The following is a 15827-nucleotide window of genomic DNA, read 5'->3' on the forward strand; positions in this document are numbered from 1 at the left end:
TGAGTTTCATGTGATATATGTGATTTAACAATTTTTGAAAGGTATCAGTCACTTTAGCATCAGAACTTAATTATATCATGCTAATTCTCACATCAGAACTGATGTAATATGATGAGATTAAATAAAATGAGGTGTTGACATGCATGTCACAAACACATTTATCAATTCTAACCTGGTAAGATGCAGAAGCTGCACTCCATGAAAAGTTTTTGGGAAACTCTCCATATAAAAACTCATCTTCTTTCGGCGATGGAATGCCGTTGTTCTGAATCACCTCTGCGTAGTATATTGCAGAGCGCTTGGGAGTTCTTGGTCGGTTGGGATTTGAAAAATCCACATGATGCAGCCCGAACCTGAAACTGTATCCAAAGATCCATTCAAAGTTGTCCATCAGCGACCAGGCTGTGTATCCGTGAAGGTTGACGCCATCCAAATTGCGGGCTGAAAAGATCAGAGAATATCATTTTGTCACGCTAACCATACAATATGTCTGTCACTGCTTCCAGAGGGTTAACAAAGCCAGATTTCTCTAAAGGGGGTGTGGCCTAAACAGTGAGTTGTTATTTGTTTTACTGAAATAACCTTCTGCTCTGAGACTTATTTTCAGTAAAATAAAAAATGAATGCTGAGCAGGCAAAATATTATTGAATTTTTGAGCCGTTCTTATAAGGGATCAATTTGTACAATTAGTATATGACAATGATCCAATGTATAACTGCTTATCAGTAATTTCTTTTTCAAGCATTTACTCCTTTGCTCCTTAAAAATGTTAACATATTTCTTACAAACCATAAAGCTGCACCCTCAGAAATGATCTTTTGATTCCATAATTTATTTTCCAGTACAGCAAAACATTCAGGGGCATATTTACTAAGATTTTACACAAGGGAAGTTGCTGTGCTGCCCTGCATGGACAGGAGACAGTAGAACTGTGCCATGTCTGCCAAGTTCTGCTCACTCATAGCGTGGTGCCTAGTGCCAATGCAGGCACCCTTGCACCACGATGCAAAGGTGCCACCTTTGGGATCAGAATAGTTTTGTGCAGGAAGGGATTTCCTAAGGTAAAATATTGCACCATCACCATTGATTGTGAACAACCCTCAAACCTTCATGTATCAATGGGCAACGAAATATTTCCATGCATCAGCAAATATATGCTAAATTTCTCTTATGATGAGAGTGAGGATAACACAAAATCTTTGCCCATTGTTTAGAGGTTAATGGAAAAGGCTCAAAATTGATTTGAAAAGCACGGCTAGTCACCCAACAGGGTAGCCAGGCGCTTGCAGGTCCCGGAGGCTCATTCGAACAACCAGGTCTTGATAGGAAAGCAAGGAAAAAGCAGTGAAAACGAGGGAAAAGTAGGAGAAGGCACTCAAAATACAGGTGAAAAAGCAAGGAGAAAGCAGTGAAAAGGAGGGAAAAGGCAAGGAGAAGGCTCTCAAAAACAGGGGGAAAAGCTGGAGAAGGCAGTGAAAACGAGCGAAAAGGAGGAGAAGACAATCAAAAATTGGAGAAAAAGCAGGGAGAAAGCAGTGAAAATGAGGGAAAAGCAAGGAGAAGGCACTCAAAAAACAGGGGAAAGCAGTGAAGACGAGGGAAAAGCAGGGAGAAGGCACTCAAAAAATGGGGGGGGGGGGAAGCGAGGAGAAGGGATGGTCAGGAGCGATGCAGCAGCAGGGAGAGAGCGTCTGCCTGGTGCCTGCTGGCTGTAAATATGCCATTAAGAAGATTCCAGGGTATACTATGTGCATTCTGTGCCAATTAAGCAAAGAATGACATGTACTGTTCCTGTTCTCTGTTATATCAAGCTAAGTATATTTTACAGCAGCAGGTGCTGTATTTGAGAAATCCAGGTAGGAGGGTCCCAGTACCATCAGAGTTTCTGGGTCCTGGTTTTGTGAACCGTGATCTTTCAGTTCTGGTGTTCTGGGTCTCTCGACCTGCAGACCCTCGAACTGGGAGTCACCTACCTCTAATAGCATTTGACTCCGAGGGTAGCGAGGCAGAGCGGTCTAGGCTTTACTCACAGATGAACTGTGGGCTATAAACACAGAACTGAGAAATGTAATAGCAACAAATAACACTCAAAATACCAATGTTCAGTCAGTGCTGTTTGTTTGCAAAGGAAAAGTACCTTGATACATAAAAAACTAAATACTACGTACAAAATTACAAATGTATACAAAACGGTAAGCGTGGAAATAGAATGGGAACCCCCCTAAATTGCATCATGAAATACAGTCGTGCACACTAGGGAAGGATCACAGAAGTCAAATTATCCCATTAATGTGAAATAAACCCATTACTTTTGAGGTACTTTTGAAGGTGAGTGCGCTGGCAGACCCCAGTCCCCAAAACCACAATGCTTCCAAATACACCCATAAAAACATGGTATACAATTATAGAAAATTAGGCCTGTTGGCTTTCTGACAGTGTATCAGTCAACAGTAGAAAATAAATATTTCACCAACAACAAACAGTTCACAAAGATGTGCATATTTTGCTTAGCACAATATGAGAAGCCATTTCTGAGTCCTTTAACATCCATTCCATCTCAAACAATTAACATTTCAGTGAAAATCTGAATTCATCACACCAGACTGCCTCACACCCATAGAGGTTCGAGGGCAATACAACCATGTACTGTTAGGGCACACCCAAGCGTCAGCCACAAGGGCAGTCAATTCTCTTGACAACTTCTCCTAGATCATGGATAGAAGGACACACATGGCTTAGGAAGTTACAGTTTGAAAATATGTTGGGGGAAGTTCCTCAATGGGCATGCTGGACCTCCAGTCAGTCCCCAACACACTGTTTAATGGTTTTCTAAGGTGCCCTTGTCTGCCCTTTTAGGGAACAGCAGACGCAAATATGAAAACATCTATGCCCTCTCCAGGGCTTATGGGGTGCTCCTTTGTCACCAGACACTTTCCTGCTTTACTTCTGCTGTCTTTGATTTAGATGCCGCCCAGCAGCGAATATTTACTTTTATCTGGAATGGGTGTAGTAGCTCCTGCCTTCTCCTGGGGCACTGCACATATCAACAGGAACCACACAGCCTTCTGCTTCCAAGGCTGGAGTAGCCCATTATTGCAGCTGGCTAGTAGGGAAGAACAGAGGGGCATATCATCAACGAGGCGATAAAAAATTATCACTGCTTTTGCGTCCGTTTTCGGACGAAAAGCGGCGATAATTTTAACACCCTATTGGCAAGGACACGCTAACGCGTGAATCCATGCTTCTTCGCCCTTTCCCTTAACACCCAGCTTTGCATCTCTAATGAGATGCAAAGTGGGCGTTCCTCCCTAGAACAATGGAAGAAATGTCGCTAAGCGACATTTCTCCTATTATCAAGCCTCACGCTAAGAAGTATAGCGGCAAGAAAAGTAGCGATAACCTCTGTTATCGCTACTTTCCTTACGCCTGCTTTGAAACTGACTTAGCCATGTTATCCTGTGGAAGGTGGATATCATGGCTAAGTATGCCTTGCCCTATCAGCGAGCTATCGGCATACCCTGTGCGATTATCGCAGTATTTCCAGCGATAATCGCACAGTTGGCAGCTTGCGCTCTGAATTTTATCGCTTTGGAGATAAGCGTTGCTGAAAGCATGCTATCTCCGCGATGAAATTCAGAGTTGGCCAGCGATAATTATCCTCGTGCTAAGAGCGCTGAGCGATAATTATCGCCTGGCCTTGATAATATGCCCCAACAAAGTTTATCTCTCTCCTTCCTGAGAGGGGAGAGAAACGCAAGTATGTGCCTCACTCCTGAGGGCACCCCTATTTATTGGGCCACACTAACATTCCTCGGGTCTCTCTGGGATTCTAGAAGAAGGGTGGGTCAGCTCCCCTACCTCTAATTGGGGAAATGAAAACAATGAGACAGAGTGTCCGGGTCACCAGCTTTTCTGATCCTCCAGAGGGTACTACCTGGCCGATGGCTCCCCGGGGGAAATCACCTGCACAGCTGGTCGTGGTTGTATGTTTGACCCTGAAGCCCAAAGGTCCTCAAGGGGCTCAGTGAGAGTTATCTCTAGCCGTGATGAGCCAATTTTGATGATGCGTGTGTTGTTTAGCTCCCACCACGACCAGGTCTTTGTTAAGGGTCTCTTTGCCTCTAAAATTATAGGTGTTTTTTCTTGGTGTCTCAGAGGCTGTTTACATGTTCTGTACACTGCTGCTCTGTTCTTTCTAGCAGCAGTGGGCTGAAAGAGCTTTGGACTTGCCTTCCTGTCCAGCCCCAAGCCTCCTGATCTAGTATAATTCTGCTGCAGCATCCCACAGCCTCAAGAAAGACCACTCTCCCTCCCTGGGTCCAGTAGCACCAAGCAAGAAGTCAGCGACTCTGAATTGCCTCTAGGGGGCTAGTACTCAATCTCGCAAAATGCACCTGCACAGTCCAGGACAATTTCTGTTGCAACCGGTCAGCTAGGGAGATCCTCTCTTTGACTTGGCAGGTGACTTCTTCCAGCTCTGATGTAACTGTTGCTGATCAGGGAGTCCACTCCTTTTCCTTAGAGTCAGGCTCAGCTTTCTCTTTGTGGAGTACTGTGAGGGCAGCAGGTGCAGTCCTTCTGAGTGCATGCAGTCCTTCTGAGTGCAAGCCTTCTGTGGTAATGTCCAAGGGTCTATTAGGGCAGTCCTTCTTCTTCTGATGTTCCAGGCTGTGATCTGAGGAGCTCCTGCAGCACTCCCATATTTATCCTTTATTCTGAGTTAGTAGGAGGGGGTACACCCCAACCAATAGGGGTAAAGCTACCTCCCTCTGCTATGACCACTTCCTGCGAAGTGTGGCAAATTTTTGACCCAGAATGCACTGCTTTACCAAAAATCAAAATGGAAAAATTGTATCCTTGGTGTGTGTGTGTCTGTGTAACCCAGCCCAGAGGACTGGCTAACATCTGACTACACTCTGCTTCCAGCCCCTCTCCTAATTTAATTAGGGTAGCTCCCATCTGGCTGGGTATTTAGTAAGTGGTGGCTGGCTTGGGTCCTATGACATCTGTTCTCCTACCTTTGATGTCCAGCTTATCTCCACAGAACCCTCTCCTATCTTCTACAGGAAGCAAATCTCCTCCCACCAAGTTGTTGGATTTATTGTAACCAGTATTTTGATACTCTGAATGACATATCTAGCTATCTCCAATCAAAGGTTAGACTTTATTACGTTTAATAAAACCTTCCCATGTTAACCTATTAGGCCAGCAGCACTACAATAGGGAAAAAGAACTTTGGCTGTTTTTCCTTACCAGGGACTATAAAACATATTTTATGTTGTTGCTGCTGTTTCTAACTATGCACCTTACTCTTAAGGCACCTAGGGAAGACCTTAGGGAAGACTTAAATGTAATAAAAAGGTCGTTTGGGACTTTCTAAGTACTTTTAATTCCAAATTTGGACACAGCAGACAGATCTAGCCTTTAAAATGACACCAGACTACGCAGCAGTGCACACATAAGTGCAGTAACCTACTGTAGTCTCTCAACCTACATGGCCTACCATATACTAGGGACTTACAGGTAGACTGTCTTTGTCAATTAGAATTATACCAGTTACCATATACCTTTAGAGAACAGAACACTGGCCCTGGGCCTGGTTAGCAGATCCCAGGGCACTTCCAAGGTCAGTACACACCAGCATCAGTCACAAAATGGGGGTGAACATGGCAAAAAGGATGACTTTCCTTCAAAGATCATAAGACTATTCCTGGCAAAGCTTACCCAAATTGCACGTTGTAACTTGACTAATCACATGTCTGGATCCACTTTATCGATGAGTGGATGTGGAATACCTTTGGGCAATTGCTGTGGCACCTACTTCTGTGTAAATTCCAAACACACATTTCTTCAGTGTGAAAAGTACCATTATGTCTCTGTCTGACTCACTCACACCATTCATCAAATGTTTAGGCTTCTGCTTCCTTCCAGAATCCTGAAAAGCTCCTACTTTCTCATTTTGATCTCCTTGGGACATTTCTGCTTCCTTAACCCCTCCCCTCAGTCAGAATACACAGGAGGAACTGATGGGTACACCGTGTTGTTTTGTTTGTACTTCTGGAGATTTTTGTTTTCATAAAAGAATTTGGAAAAGCGCTGCTGGGCCATGGGTGAGCACATGTCTGTTCACAGGCTGGAAGTCTCCATGGCAGATCTACTCTTTCTTCTTTCAGTCTTTCAGGGCAGGAAAATTCAGCCAGTGAGATGCATATTCAGATGTTGAAGACAGATCTCTTCTGTCTTTCAGTTCCAGGTGAAGAGGGACATATAAGCAGTGGCAATGGTAAGTACGATGATTTTGCTGTGTGTTTCATGTCAAAAGCAGATCAAAATATGACAAAGATCTCAATCCAGATCATGATACATTACCCAACGATGCCACTCTGTCACCTTAGTGTCATAATCTTCTTTAGAAAGAGTGAAGAGGAGAGGATCTAGCCAGAGAAAGAGGGAGGCATTCTTTCTCTAACCAGTCAATTCCTGATATAAAGGATAAGAATGGAGGAGATACTCAATCTAGATGTATGCCCAAAGAGAGAGCGCTAAACTGATTTTGAAGCACATTAGTGTTAATGTGGGTGTTCGTCTAGCTTTGGATCCTCCAGTAGAAGATGAGGATTTGTTCGAAGGATATGAGCAGCGAGCGTGCTCTCAATTGCCCTTAAATCACAAGGCCTATTACTCAAAGAGAGTTGAAGTACCTTGAAAAACAGGCCCTTCTTAAACTTTGTGCATAATTACAAACAGTTGTGAGGGGTTTTCCTGGGATTGGGGTGTTTTGAGGGTGGGGGGTTCTTTTGGAGTTATAGGCTTGTTTAGAAAAGCAGATGAAGGACAATGGATCTTCCGGGCCAACCCGACATCCTCCTGAGCCCCCATTGAATTTCGCCGCCCGACCCCAGGGTTGTGGGCTGAATGGCTGTGTAAGCAACATCCGGAGGGGGAGGGAGGGTTGTGTTTCAATGTTCTGGTTTGAGATATAATGTTGGCCGATCATGTAACGATTTACTGATTCCTGCAATAAAAATAATTTTAAAAAAAAAATAAAAATTACAAACAGTTGTGGGTGAGGAGGTGGGTTTATCAGATTAGGTGCCTGTTTCACTATTATTTAATCTATTCCAGAGATTATGCATGTCATTCACTGGTGTGTTTTTTCGAGAATCACAAGTCAGTGAAGTAGAATCTGCATTAAAAAGAGGCTATCTATTCCACACTTGCCCCTTGAGCTAGTGTTGATATTGCTTATGTTGCAAAGTCCCTTAAGAAGGATTTTTCTTCTTTGAATGAACTAATGCAAGAAGAATTACATTGTTTTTTTTTTTTTTTTTTTTTTTGAAAACCTTTATTGACATTTTAATCAATTACACATATGGGCCTACAACCCCCGGGGCCGGCCGCTAAACAGTCAGAATAACAGAAAGCAGGTTCATCACAGTCAGTGCCTCAGGGAGCAAAATCTCGACGCTAGCATACTCTCAGTCTCTGAACAGCCCAAGTAGGAGACCAGGATAATAAAGGTTTACATTTTATAATAGAAAAGGATGGAAGGATCAGGTGCCAAACAGTTTCCCAGACGCGAAAAATGGCAGGCAGAACGATGAACGTAAACAATACACAGCAGTCTATCTAAGCAATGGCGCTGAAACCGGAAGTTCAGGATGTGGAGGAATGACACGGCCATTTGCGCCTGCAACCCCCTGCCCCAAGACCCAGGAAACTCCACGGAAATTATGGCACTTCGGAAACAGCAGTGATTAACAACAAAGGAGTCCTACCATGCTGATCCCAGAAAAAGACAAAGAAGAGTAAGAGAAGAAAAAGAGGCCATAGGAAAAAGGAGGTGAAAGACTAAAGAATCCCCCCCCCCCAACCCCCCACCCTGCACCTCTGCAGATGAGTACGGCCCCTCCCCCCAGCAGTGTGCCTGTCGCCCCGGAACCAGACCCGAAATATAGAAGAAACAGAGAAAAGAAGTAGGAAAGGAGCCCCCACCAGACGGGGGGGTAGAGAGAGTATTAATAAACTGGAGGAGGGCCTGCAAAACACGCCCCCGGCTTCTCCCTCCCGCACCATACGTTTTCCAATAAAGCATACAATAAAGAACGCAAAATCGACCCTGTCAGAAAAGGAGTAAGGAGCAGTACGCATTCGGTACACTAACAGTTATGCCGTGAGAGCACACAACTCCCGAGCCCGCCCGCCCGCCTAGTAGGTGACCACCTCTGGAGGGTCAGCATCATCCTTGGCCACTCTTTACAAACCCACCCATGCATACCCCTCGTCCCAGTGCCATGTCCAATGTTACCAGGAAGAGAAGTGTCCAATAAAACTCAGGAAGCGACACACACAGGTAGGGCAGCGGGCTCTGGAGATCGACACAGTCAGCTCTATGGAGGATCGTCTTTCCCAGTGCCGAGCCAGGATTTACACTGCACCCCAGGCCCAGGAAGGCGGAATCAGCCAGGGCGGGCGAACGTTGCCTGGATGTTGCCCGGGTCGTCGGAGGCCGCGCACGGGACAAGGCTACCACCCCCCACTCAGGTCCGAAACCTCCGGAACAGACCAGATCCACAGCCAGCTGATCGCACGTTAATATGCTGTCCGGAGTGTCCAGGCGTGCACTATTCACAGGGGCGACCACGACACTGTCTCCCCGTGCGCGGCGTGAGTAGTCCCAGTGTACCTGGGGATAGGCAGGCGGCAACTGTTCCGTCGCTGATGTCACTCCATCGAGCCTGCTCCCCAACACCCAGGCGCCGTAAATCAAAGTGGAGTGAAGGGCACCGAGAGCCTCGAGAAGGTCACCGTACCCCAGTACAGCTCCCGGCGCTCGCCCCGCTACGCTCCTCAGAGTCGCACCCTCCCAATCCTGCTGCAACCCGGTGTACAGGATGGTGGACTCTGGCATACCAAAATGGCCGCTGGGTAGGTCCATCCCAGGTCGGGACCGGGACTCAGACACAAGCGCCTCGGGTGCCATGGCACTGGTAACAGGGTTCCGAGGGCAAGCAAACAATGTGTCCGGTGTGTGGTCACGGGCCACAGTCGTCCCCACCACGGACCAGCGCCCGCGAAAATCCGGGAGCAGCCCGCAAGAATCGGGGCAAGTTGCGGGCGGCGTCCGGGCAGCTCACTGGCGAAGGCTGAAGCAATCACCGGAGAGTCTTGGGGTTGCCACCCCGGGCACGCACTCGTTCAGTTACGCTTCGTGGTAGAAGCGACCACGGCGAGGCGCAGTCCGACATTCGGACCACTCCGGCAGTCCGACCCCACCCAGTCACCAAAGGCCGCTGTTGTTGCACTGCCGCCCGGCCACGGCGTCCACTCGAGGTCCCGGCTCCAGGGCTCCACAGGCCGCAAACTTCAGACGGACATTTCTCCGGCGGTACCGCTGCTAGAAACTTCGGGGTCACACGGCCGGTTGCCGCTCGCGTTCACCAACCCGGGTAGATAGCGCAGGCTAAGGATCTCGTGCAGGATATCTGTGCGGGGAGCGGAGGTTCACGGAGCCGGGAGCCTACGCTGCCGTCCCGGTCGCCATCTTGGCTCCTCCCCAAGAATTACATTGTTCAGAGGTTTTATCTGTTATTGAAGAGCAAGTACTATACTTAGCTGATCATAGCATTTACCTTTCTATGCGGGATATAGTAGTTTTTTGTAGCTCTGCTACTGAGGCTTCAAGGAATATTTGAATCCGAGACTAGAAGACTGATGCATCACAAAATAATTTGTTACTTTATGTGCCATTCGGAGATAAACTCTTTTTGAACCTGAATTGGATGAATCAGGGAAGGCACAATCTTAGGACCTAGTTCATGTAATTTGTTCTTCCTTTTCCTCTACCTCATTGCACACTGCTGTGAAAGCACCCTTTATGACACAAAAGGGGAAAGAGTGTTCTCACTTTCAACCACAACAACGGAAAAAGTCCTTCCTGCTGAATGGGTGGAGGATGATTTTGCCATTGGATGCTCCAACGTGTAGACAACTGAAATATTTTCAAAATATGTGTCATTTTTAAGTATAAAACCAGTGGATTTTGAAAGTGAAGACCTACTGAGATCTAAGGGAATTTAGCGAATGAAGGTTTGCGAGTGACACCATAGCCACGTCTTCTTGCAAAGAGATCTGCATTCGAAAAGGAAATTGCAGAATTGTTGAAGAAGCATGCTGTCATTCCCAAACCTTATAACATGGTGTCAACTGTTTTTATAATGAAATGAGCTTGCTTCCACCCAAGACGTCTGTCAACCTAGCTATTGAAATAATGGGACCCAAGTTCGGAAAGTTATCAAATTTGTCTGAAAGTTCCTGCTTACTTGAAGTTGGCTATGAGGTTGTGATTACACAAGTTGAATCTGAACCAGGGAGATCCTTTGGACCGTCTTCTATCTCAGATTCTAACTTTCATTGCCAGTGCCAAAGGCTGTAGTTCCACTTTGGGATTTCTGGAGACTCAGGGTAAATGGACTCCTGAGGAGAGAAATGGATCTTCAAATCAACAGAGTTAAAGGCGATCAGGAGGGGTGTTTGGGTCCCTCTCTCATTCTTGTGGAGATGGCATTTTTGAAAAGGACAGACAGTACAGTGTCCAAGACATACATGATTCTTCCAGGGACTCAATCTTCAGCATTGTCTCAGGCAGTGTTCAAGATTTTCAGAGGTGCAGAGCCTCAAATATCATCTCTGATGGCAGTTAGTTTTTTAGGAGAAACTAATTTGAAAGGAGGTCGCCTGAGCATAATTCTCCTCTAACAGGATTATTTTCTATCCAGAAGAATTTTTCAGGCAACGTCTGAGGTTTGCCAATTCGTGGCTCTATCTGCCTCCTGAGACTCTAGGAGGGTGCCCATGTTATGCTCTTGAGTTTAAGATCCATTGACTTGGGGGTGGATGCCTGACTTGGTCCCTTTCATCAGGGACATTTGTATGTTTTCCTCTACTTCCTCTTCTGACAAAGGTTCGGTCCAAAAACCTTAAAGAGTGTGCACAAGTATCCTGTTGGAGCTGGAGGTGGGCCTTCCATGGTTGGTTCCTATGGTTTTATATCAACTTAGTTTCTGTTGGCATCGCAGAGTCAGTTACTTTGGTTCAGGTTGGAGATTTGGATGCTGATGGGCGAGGTCTTCCTGAGGCAGTGTCTTCTTCGGTACAGCAATCTACGATGCTTTCCTCTAGTAGGGCTTACGAACATCTTTTGTTCTCCTTTCAATCATGGTCTCTTTCTAAAGGTTTCAGCCTTTAAACTACCCGCTTCCAAGAGTATTAGACTTCTCATTATGTGGTTTCAAACTAGGGTTGATAAGGACTACATTAAAAGTGCTATGGGCAACTATTTTTACTCTCATGGGGGTGATCTCGAAAATATGGGTTCTCTAGTTTCTCATCTATTTAAGGGGTTTCTCATACTAAACACTCCTTTGAATGTATTAGCTCCAAATGGGGACCGTCCCCTTACTGTTGTTGCATGTCTTACAGGGACCCCCTTTTGATCAGAAATCATTAGGATTTACTAGCTTACAATGTGTTTTTTCCTTCACTATAACCTTTTTGAAGAGGTTTGGTGACTTGGGCTCCTTAGTATGTTTGGCTCCTTAGTTTAGAGTTAAATTGGACCACTATTTTCTAATGGATTGATTTCAATGTTGGCAGAGAAGGTACTCTGTTGCAACGGAGTACCTTTCCACCAACCTGAAGGTCCACTTGCCTCATTTAGAGTCAAGTGGACCTTCAGTGAATAGTTGGTGGAGATTACCTCATCTCCACCGCCTATACACACCTCCGGCAGCACAATGGAGTAAGTGTCTTCAGAGGTATGGCCATGAGTCCACTTGAGATATTTAGATTGGGCAGACACATGACCAGTTTTCACTGCCTGTCACTACCATGATAAATGTGTCGGTAAGGTGCAGTGAAATCTTTTAAATGACTCCCATGCCATGGAAGAACGCTACCCATAGTGAGGGGATCATTGTTCTTTTTATTTTCAAAAAGAAAATCCCACTTTGGGAGATTCTTTTTGAAAATAAAAAAAAAGTTGTACAATTGTCCATCATGTTCCTCTGTGACACCCGATCCTAGAAATGCTAGAGATGTCCGCAGAGGCAGTGGACATATCTAAATACAGCTGGCGGAGTACCTTTGCCATGGCAGGTGTAAAGAACTCCACCATGGCAACAATAATTGCTCAGGCCACCCATAATTAAATCAGCCCCTAAATCATTATCTCCCTTTTCTGCATCAAGTAATCTCCTCTTTTCACATAAATGAGGAGATTATTCCCCTTACACTATTATAAACTGATAGGGATTTAATTGGATTAGATATCCATGAAACAATCTTCACCTTCTTACATAGAATATCTTTTAGGTATTGTGCCCTTTGGGCTTAGGCAAAAATGTTTTAAACCTTCAGGGGCTGCACTCAGTTGTTGGTGTTGGTCATCAATTGTATGATCTTATTCTGAGCCTGGTGCATCTCTTCCTCCTTTCATACAGGGTTGATCTACCAGGAAACTGGCTTGTTCCTGGGCATCAGCGAGCGGGGTTCCTCTTCTAAAGGTATGTATGGCAGTTACTTGGGCTTCATCTAATACTTTTCTATCGCTCTCTGATTCAAAGGGAATTCGTTGCTAAGTGAGTCATACTTTACACAGATATGACAATTTGCTTTATCATTCTATATATCATGATAATTAAACATTGTGCATGAAACAGCTAGGCTTTGTTTGTCTATTTCTCCTTCCTATTCAATGATTAATATTCAGCTGTGAGGCTAGGATATATCCTCAAGATTTACTAAACGGTGCGAAGAATCTTGATGAGAAAATAATGCCTGGATTCATCTTGGCAAACTCCATTATTCCCTATGTTGTTCTTCTCACGCTATTTCTCAATTTTCCACCTGCCCCACCGTTATGGAGTTGAGCAAGTTGGGCATGTTTCGCAGTGTCAGGAAGAATGTATTAGCTCCTCCTCATTTGCCATCTAAATACTAAATACAAATGTGATTTGTATACTATTGGTGTATTCCGACATTTGTGCAATCTGCATGTGGAGCCTGAGTGGCTCAGAACCACCTAGATCACTAAATGACACTTGTCTGAAAGTAGAGGTAAACATGTCTCTTTGAAATTTAACATGGGATACCCATGTAGGGTGGTAAGTATTGAGAGTAGATGCCACTCCAGGTCCTACAAAGTCTGCACATCTCAGTGTTAACCTTGCTTTCTACCTCGTTGTATACCAGGTTGGATGACTCATTTAAAACAGTAATATGACTAACTGTAGACCTACATATGCATTTACAAGAGAGAATGCTGGTATCCCTATGGAGCATAATGTAAATAATTTGAAACATAATACATTTAAAAACCTACTGTCAATAAGCAAATGGAAATGAGTGTCAGATCAGAAGTGTTATCTCTGAACTGATAAAATGTTGTTTATTAACAAAAAGCCCACTTTCCTATATACAGACAATGGCAATACCCAAAAGAATAAGTGGGAAAATAAATCATATCTGATTGCTCAACTGTACACTAAGGCCTCAGTGATTTGTATCATTGAACCTAAAGTATGGTCCTTTGCAAGTAACTAGTGTGTCAGGGATGCATCTTAGCACCATTTTTGTATGATTTATTTTTGGCTGACTTATACTCATTCCTGATGCAGGTTCCATAAAATCCACCATCTGTAGCTGTGCAACACATAATGGCTCTTATTAGGTGGACAATGTCTTACTGCTCGATCACACTGCTGCGTCTCTCCTGCGGGCCTTCAACCCTTTAGTTAGCATGACTCAGTCAGTGAGCTAGCCACAGGTCAATCTTGATAAGACTCAGATATTATCATTCAGTAGCTTGTGATTCACAAGCTATTGGTTTTTGATTAAAAAAATGCCTTGAGACAGTCTCCAGTTAATGATATGTAAAAATATTGTTTACCAGCTAATAACCTTTGAGATAATAATCAGACTTCTTTGCATCTTTGGGGTTCTGCTAAGATTTCACCTGTGCTTTGGCCTATACTCTTTCTATCATTAACTAAAAGAATGTAGGGCTGACACCAATCCCATATTAATCTTTGGCTGTTTACTTTCGATACCTGGCATTGATGAACCTTTCACTTACCTTCCATAACACCTTTTTCTGGTAGAGACTCTTTCTAACTGCAGATTTCTTGACTCTGAATTTTTCCAGGCACCAGACTGGAGCCAGAAACTTTAAAGTAATTCTTTGCACATTGACAGGTGGTGTTGTGCGGCTCTGTGTCGGATCTATCTGTTCGGGTATAATGTCGGAGCCTCCATACTCCACCTCCACGTGCTGATGTCAGTTTCTTTCTGATCTCTGCTGGCATCGTCGGACGAGAAGCCAATGAAATCAGATGGTGCTGTGTGCAGATGTTTTAGATTGGCATCTTATTAATGGACTGTGTGAAGCCTATTCCACAGAGCAGAGAGGAGGAAGGGGCGGTGACAAATCTGCAGAATAGACACCAAAGCAGCACATCTCTGCTGAGTGAGAGTCTGTGCCCCCGGTAGGCTTGCATGACAGATTGGGCAAAGGTGCCATCCTGTCAGACCTGCCTATCCAGGCATTAATGCTTAGTGAATGGGTAGAGGGTCACCCACATAGCAGCCTGGAAAATGTCCATGACTGGCACACAGAGTGCTATGGCAGTAGTAGCAACCTTTTCTGTGATGGATTGAGCATGCAAGCCTACCGGGACTGCTTTTTGGGAAGCCCGTAACAGATCTTAAAGCATAAAACAATCAATATGTGGATGGTCCTCTTTTGTGCCACTTTGCCTTTCTTAACATCTGAGAAACCAATGAAAAGTTGGTCATTCTGTTGGTAACCTCTGGTCTAATCACTGTAGAAGTTGGGGACTCTTTTTGGGCCAAGGCGATGAAGCTGTTCTTCTTCCTTGGGGGATGAAGTGGTACATAGAAAGCTGGCAAGGTGATGGATTGACCTATGTGGAAGGGTGTAACTACCTAGGGCAGAAATGCCGCTTTCTTCCAAAGGGCCAGTTTATCTGGGGAAAATGATGTAGATGGTGGTATCACTGACAAGGCCTGGAGTTCTTTCACTTGCCTGGCCAATGTTATGGTGGTGAGGAATACTGCCTTGATGTCTAGAAGGTGAAGAGGACAACTCTGCCTGGGTGTGAAGGGAATGAAAATCAGGTAGTTAAGGACCAAATTAATGTCCCAGTGTGGCATCCCAAATGGATTTAGTGGTAACATATAGAACAGCATTTGAAAGAAATGCATCACAACCAGTGACTTGAAGAAGGATGGCTGGTCAGGTAAAAGTATGAAAGCCGAAAGGGTTTAGAGATTACCTTTAACTATTACCACATCAAAACCTTGCTGGGCTAGTGACAATCAAAACAGGGGCACACCCGACAACTGCACATTCAAAGGTTGAATGTTTCAGGAAGAACCACAAGCAACAAACTTCTCCCACCGTTTGCATAAAAAGATTGAGTTGATGGATGCCTAGCTGCTCGGATGACACCAATTGCTTTGGGGGAAGATTGAAAGCCATCAACTGCTGCTGCTCAATCTCCATGCGTGGAGGTGTAGGTTATACAGGTTTTGGTACAAGACTCGACCCCACTACTGCAACAGGAGGTCTTCCTGAAGGGGCAGCTGGATCGGAAGACATATGCTCATGGCTAGAGGTTCTGGGTACTGCACACTCCTTGCCCAGTCCGGCACTACTAGGATGACTTGGGCTCCGTCTTTCTTGATCTTCTTGAGTACTCTGGATAGGAGCAAAAAGGAGTACTAGAGTCCTGAGTCCCAGTGCTGGG

General features: G+C 44.9%; 1 protein-coding gene across 1 annotated transcript in view; it reads right to left on the bottom strand.

Annotated features, from left to right (window-relative positions):
- LCT (lactase) overlaps window positions 1-15827 on the bottom strand; it is a 241660-nt gene that overhangs the window by 90814 nt on the left and 135019 nt on the right. The window contains exon 9 of the mRNA XM_085647530.1: window positions 173-441. Within this exon, the coding sequence (XP_085503656.1) occupies window positions 173-441 (269 nt within the window). The remainder of the gene's footprint in view (window positions 1-172; window positions 442-15827) is intronic.

Source organism: Triturus cristatus, chromosome 3_2, assembly GCF_964204655.1.
Source record: "Triturus cristatus chromosome 3_2, aTriCri1.1, whole genome shotgun sequence".
Lineage (NCBI taxonomy): Eukaryota > Metazoa > Chordata > Amphibia > Caudata > Salamandridae > Triturus > Triturus cristatus.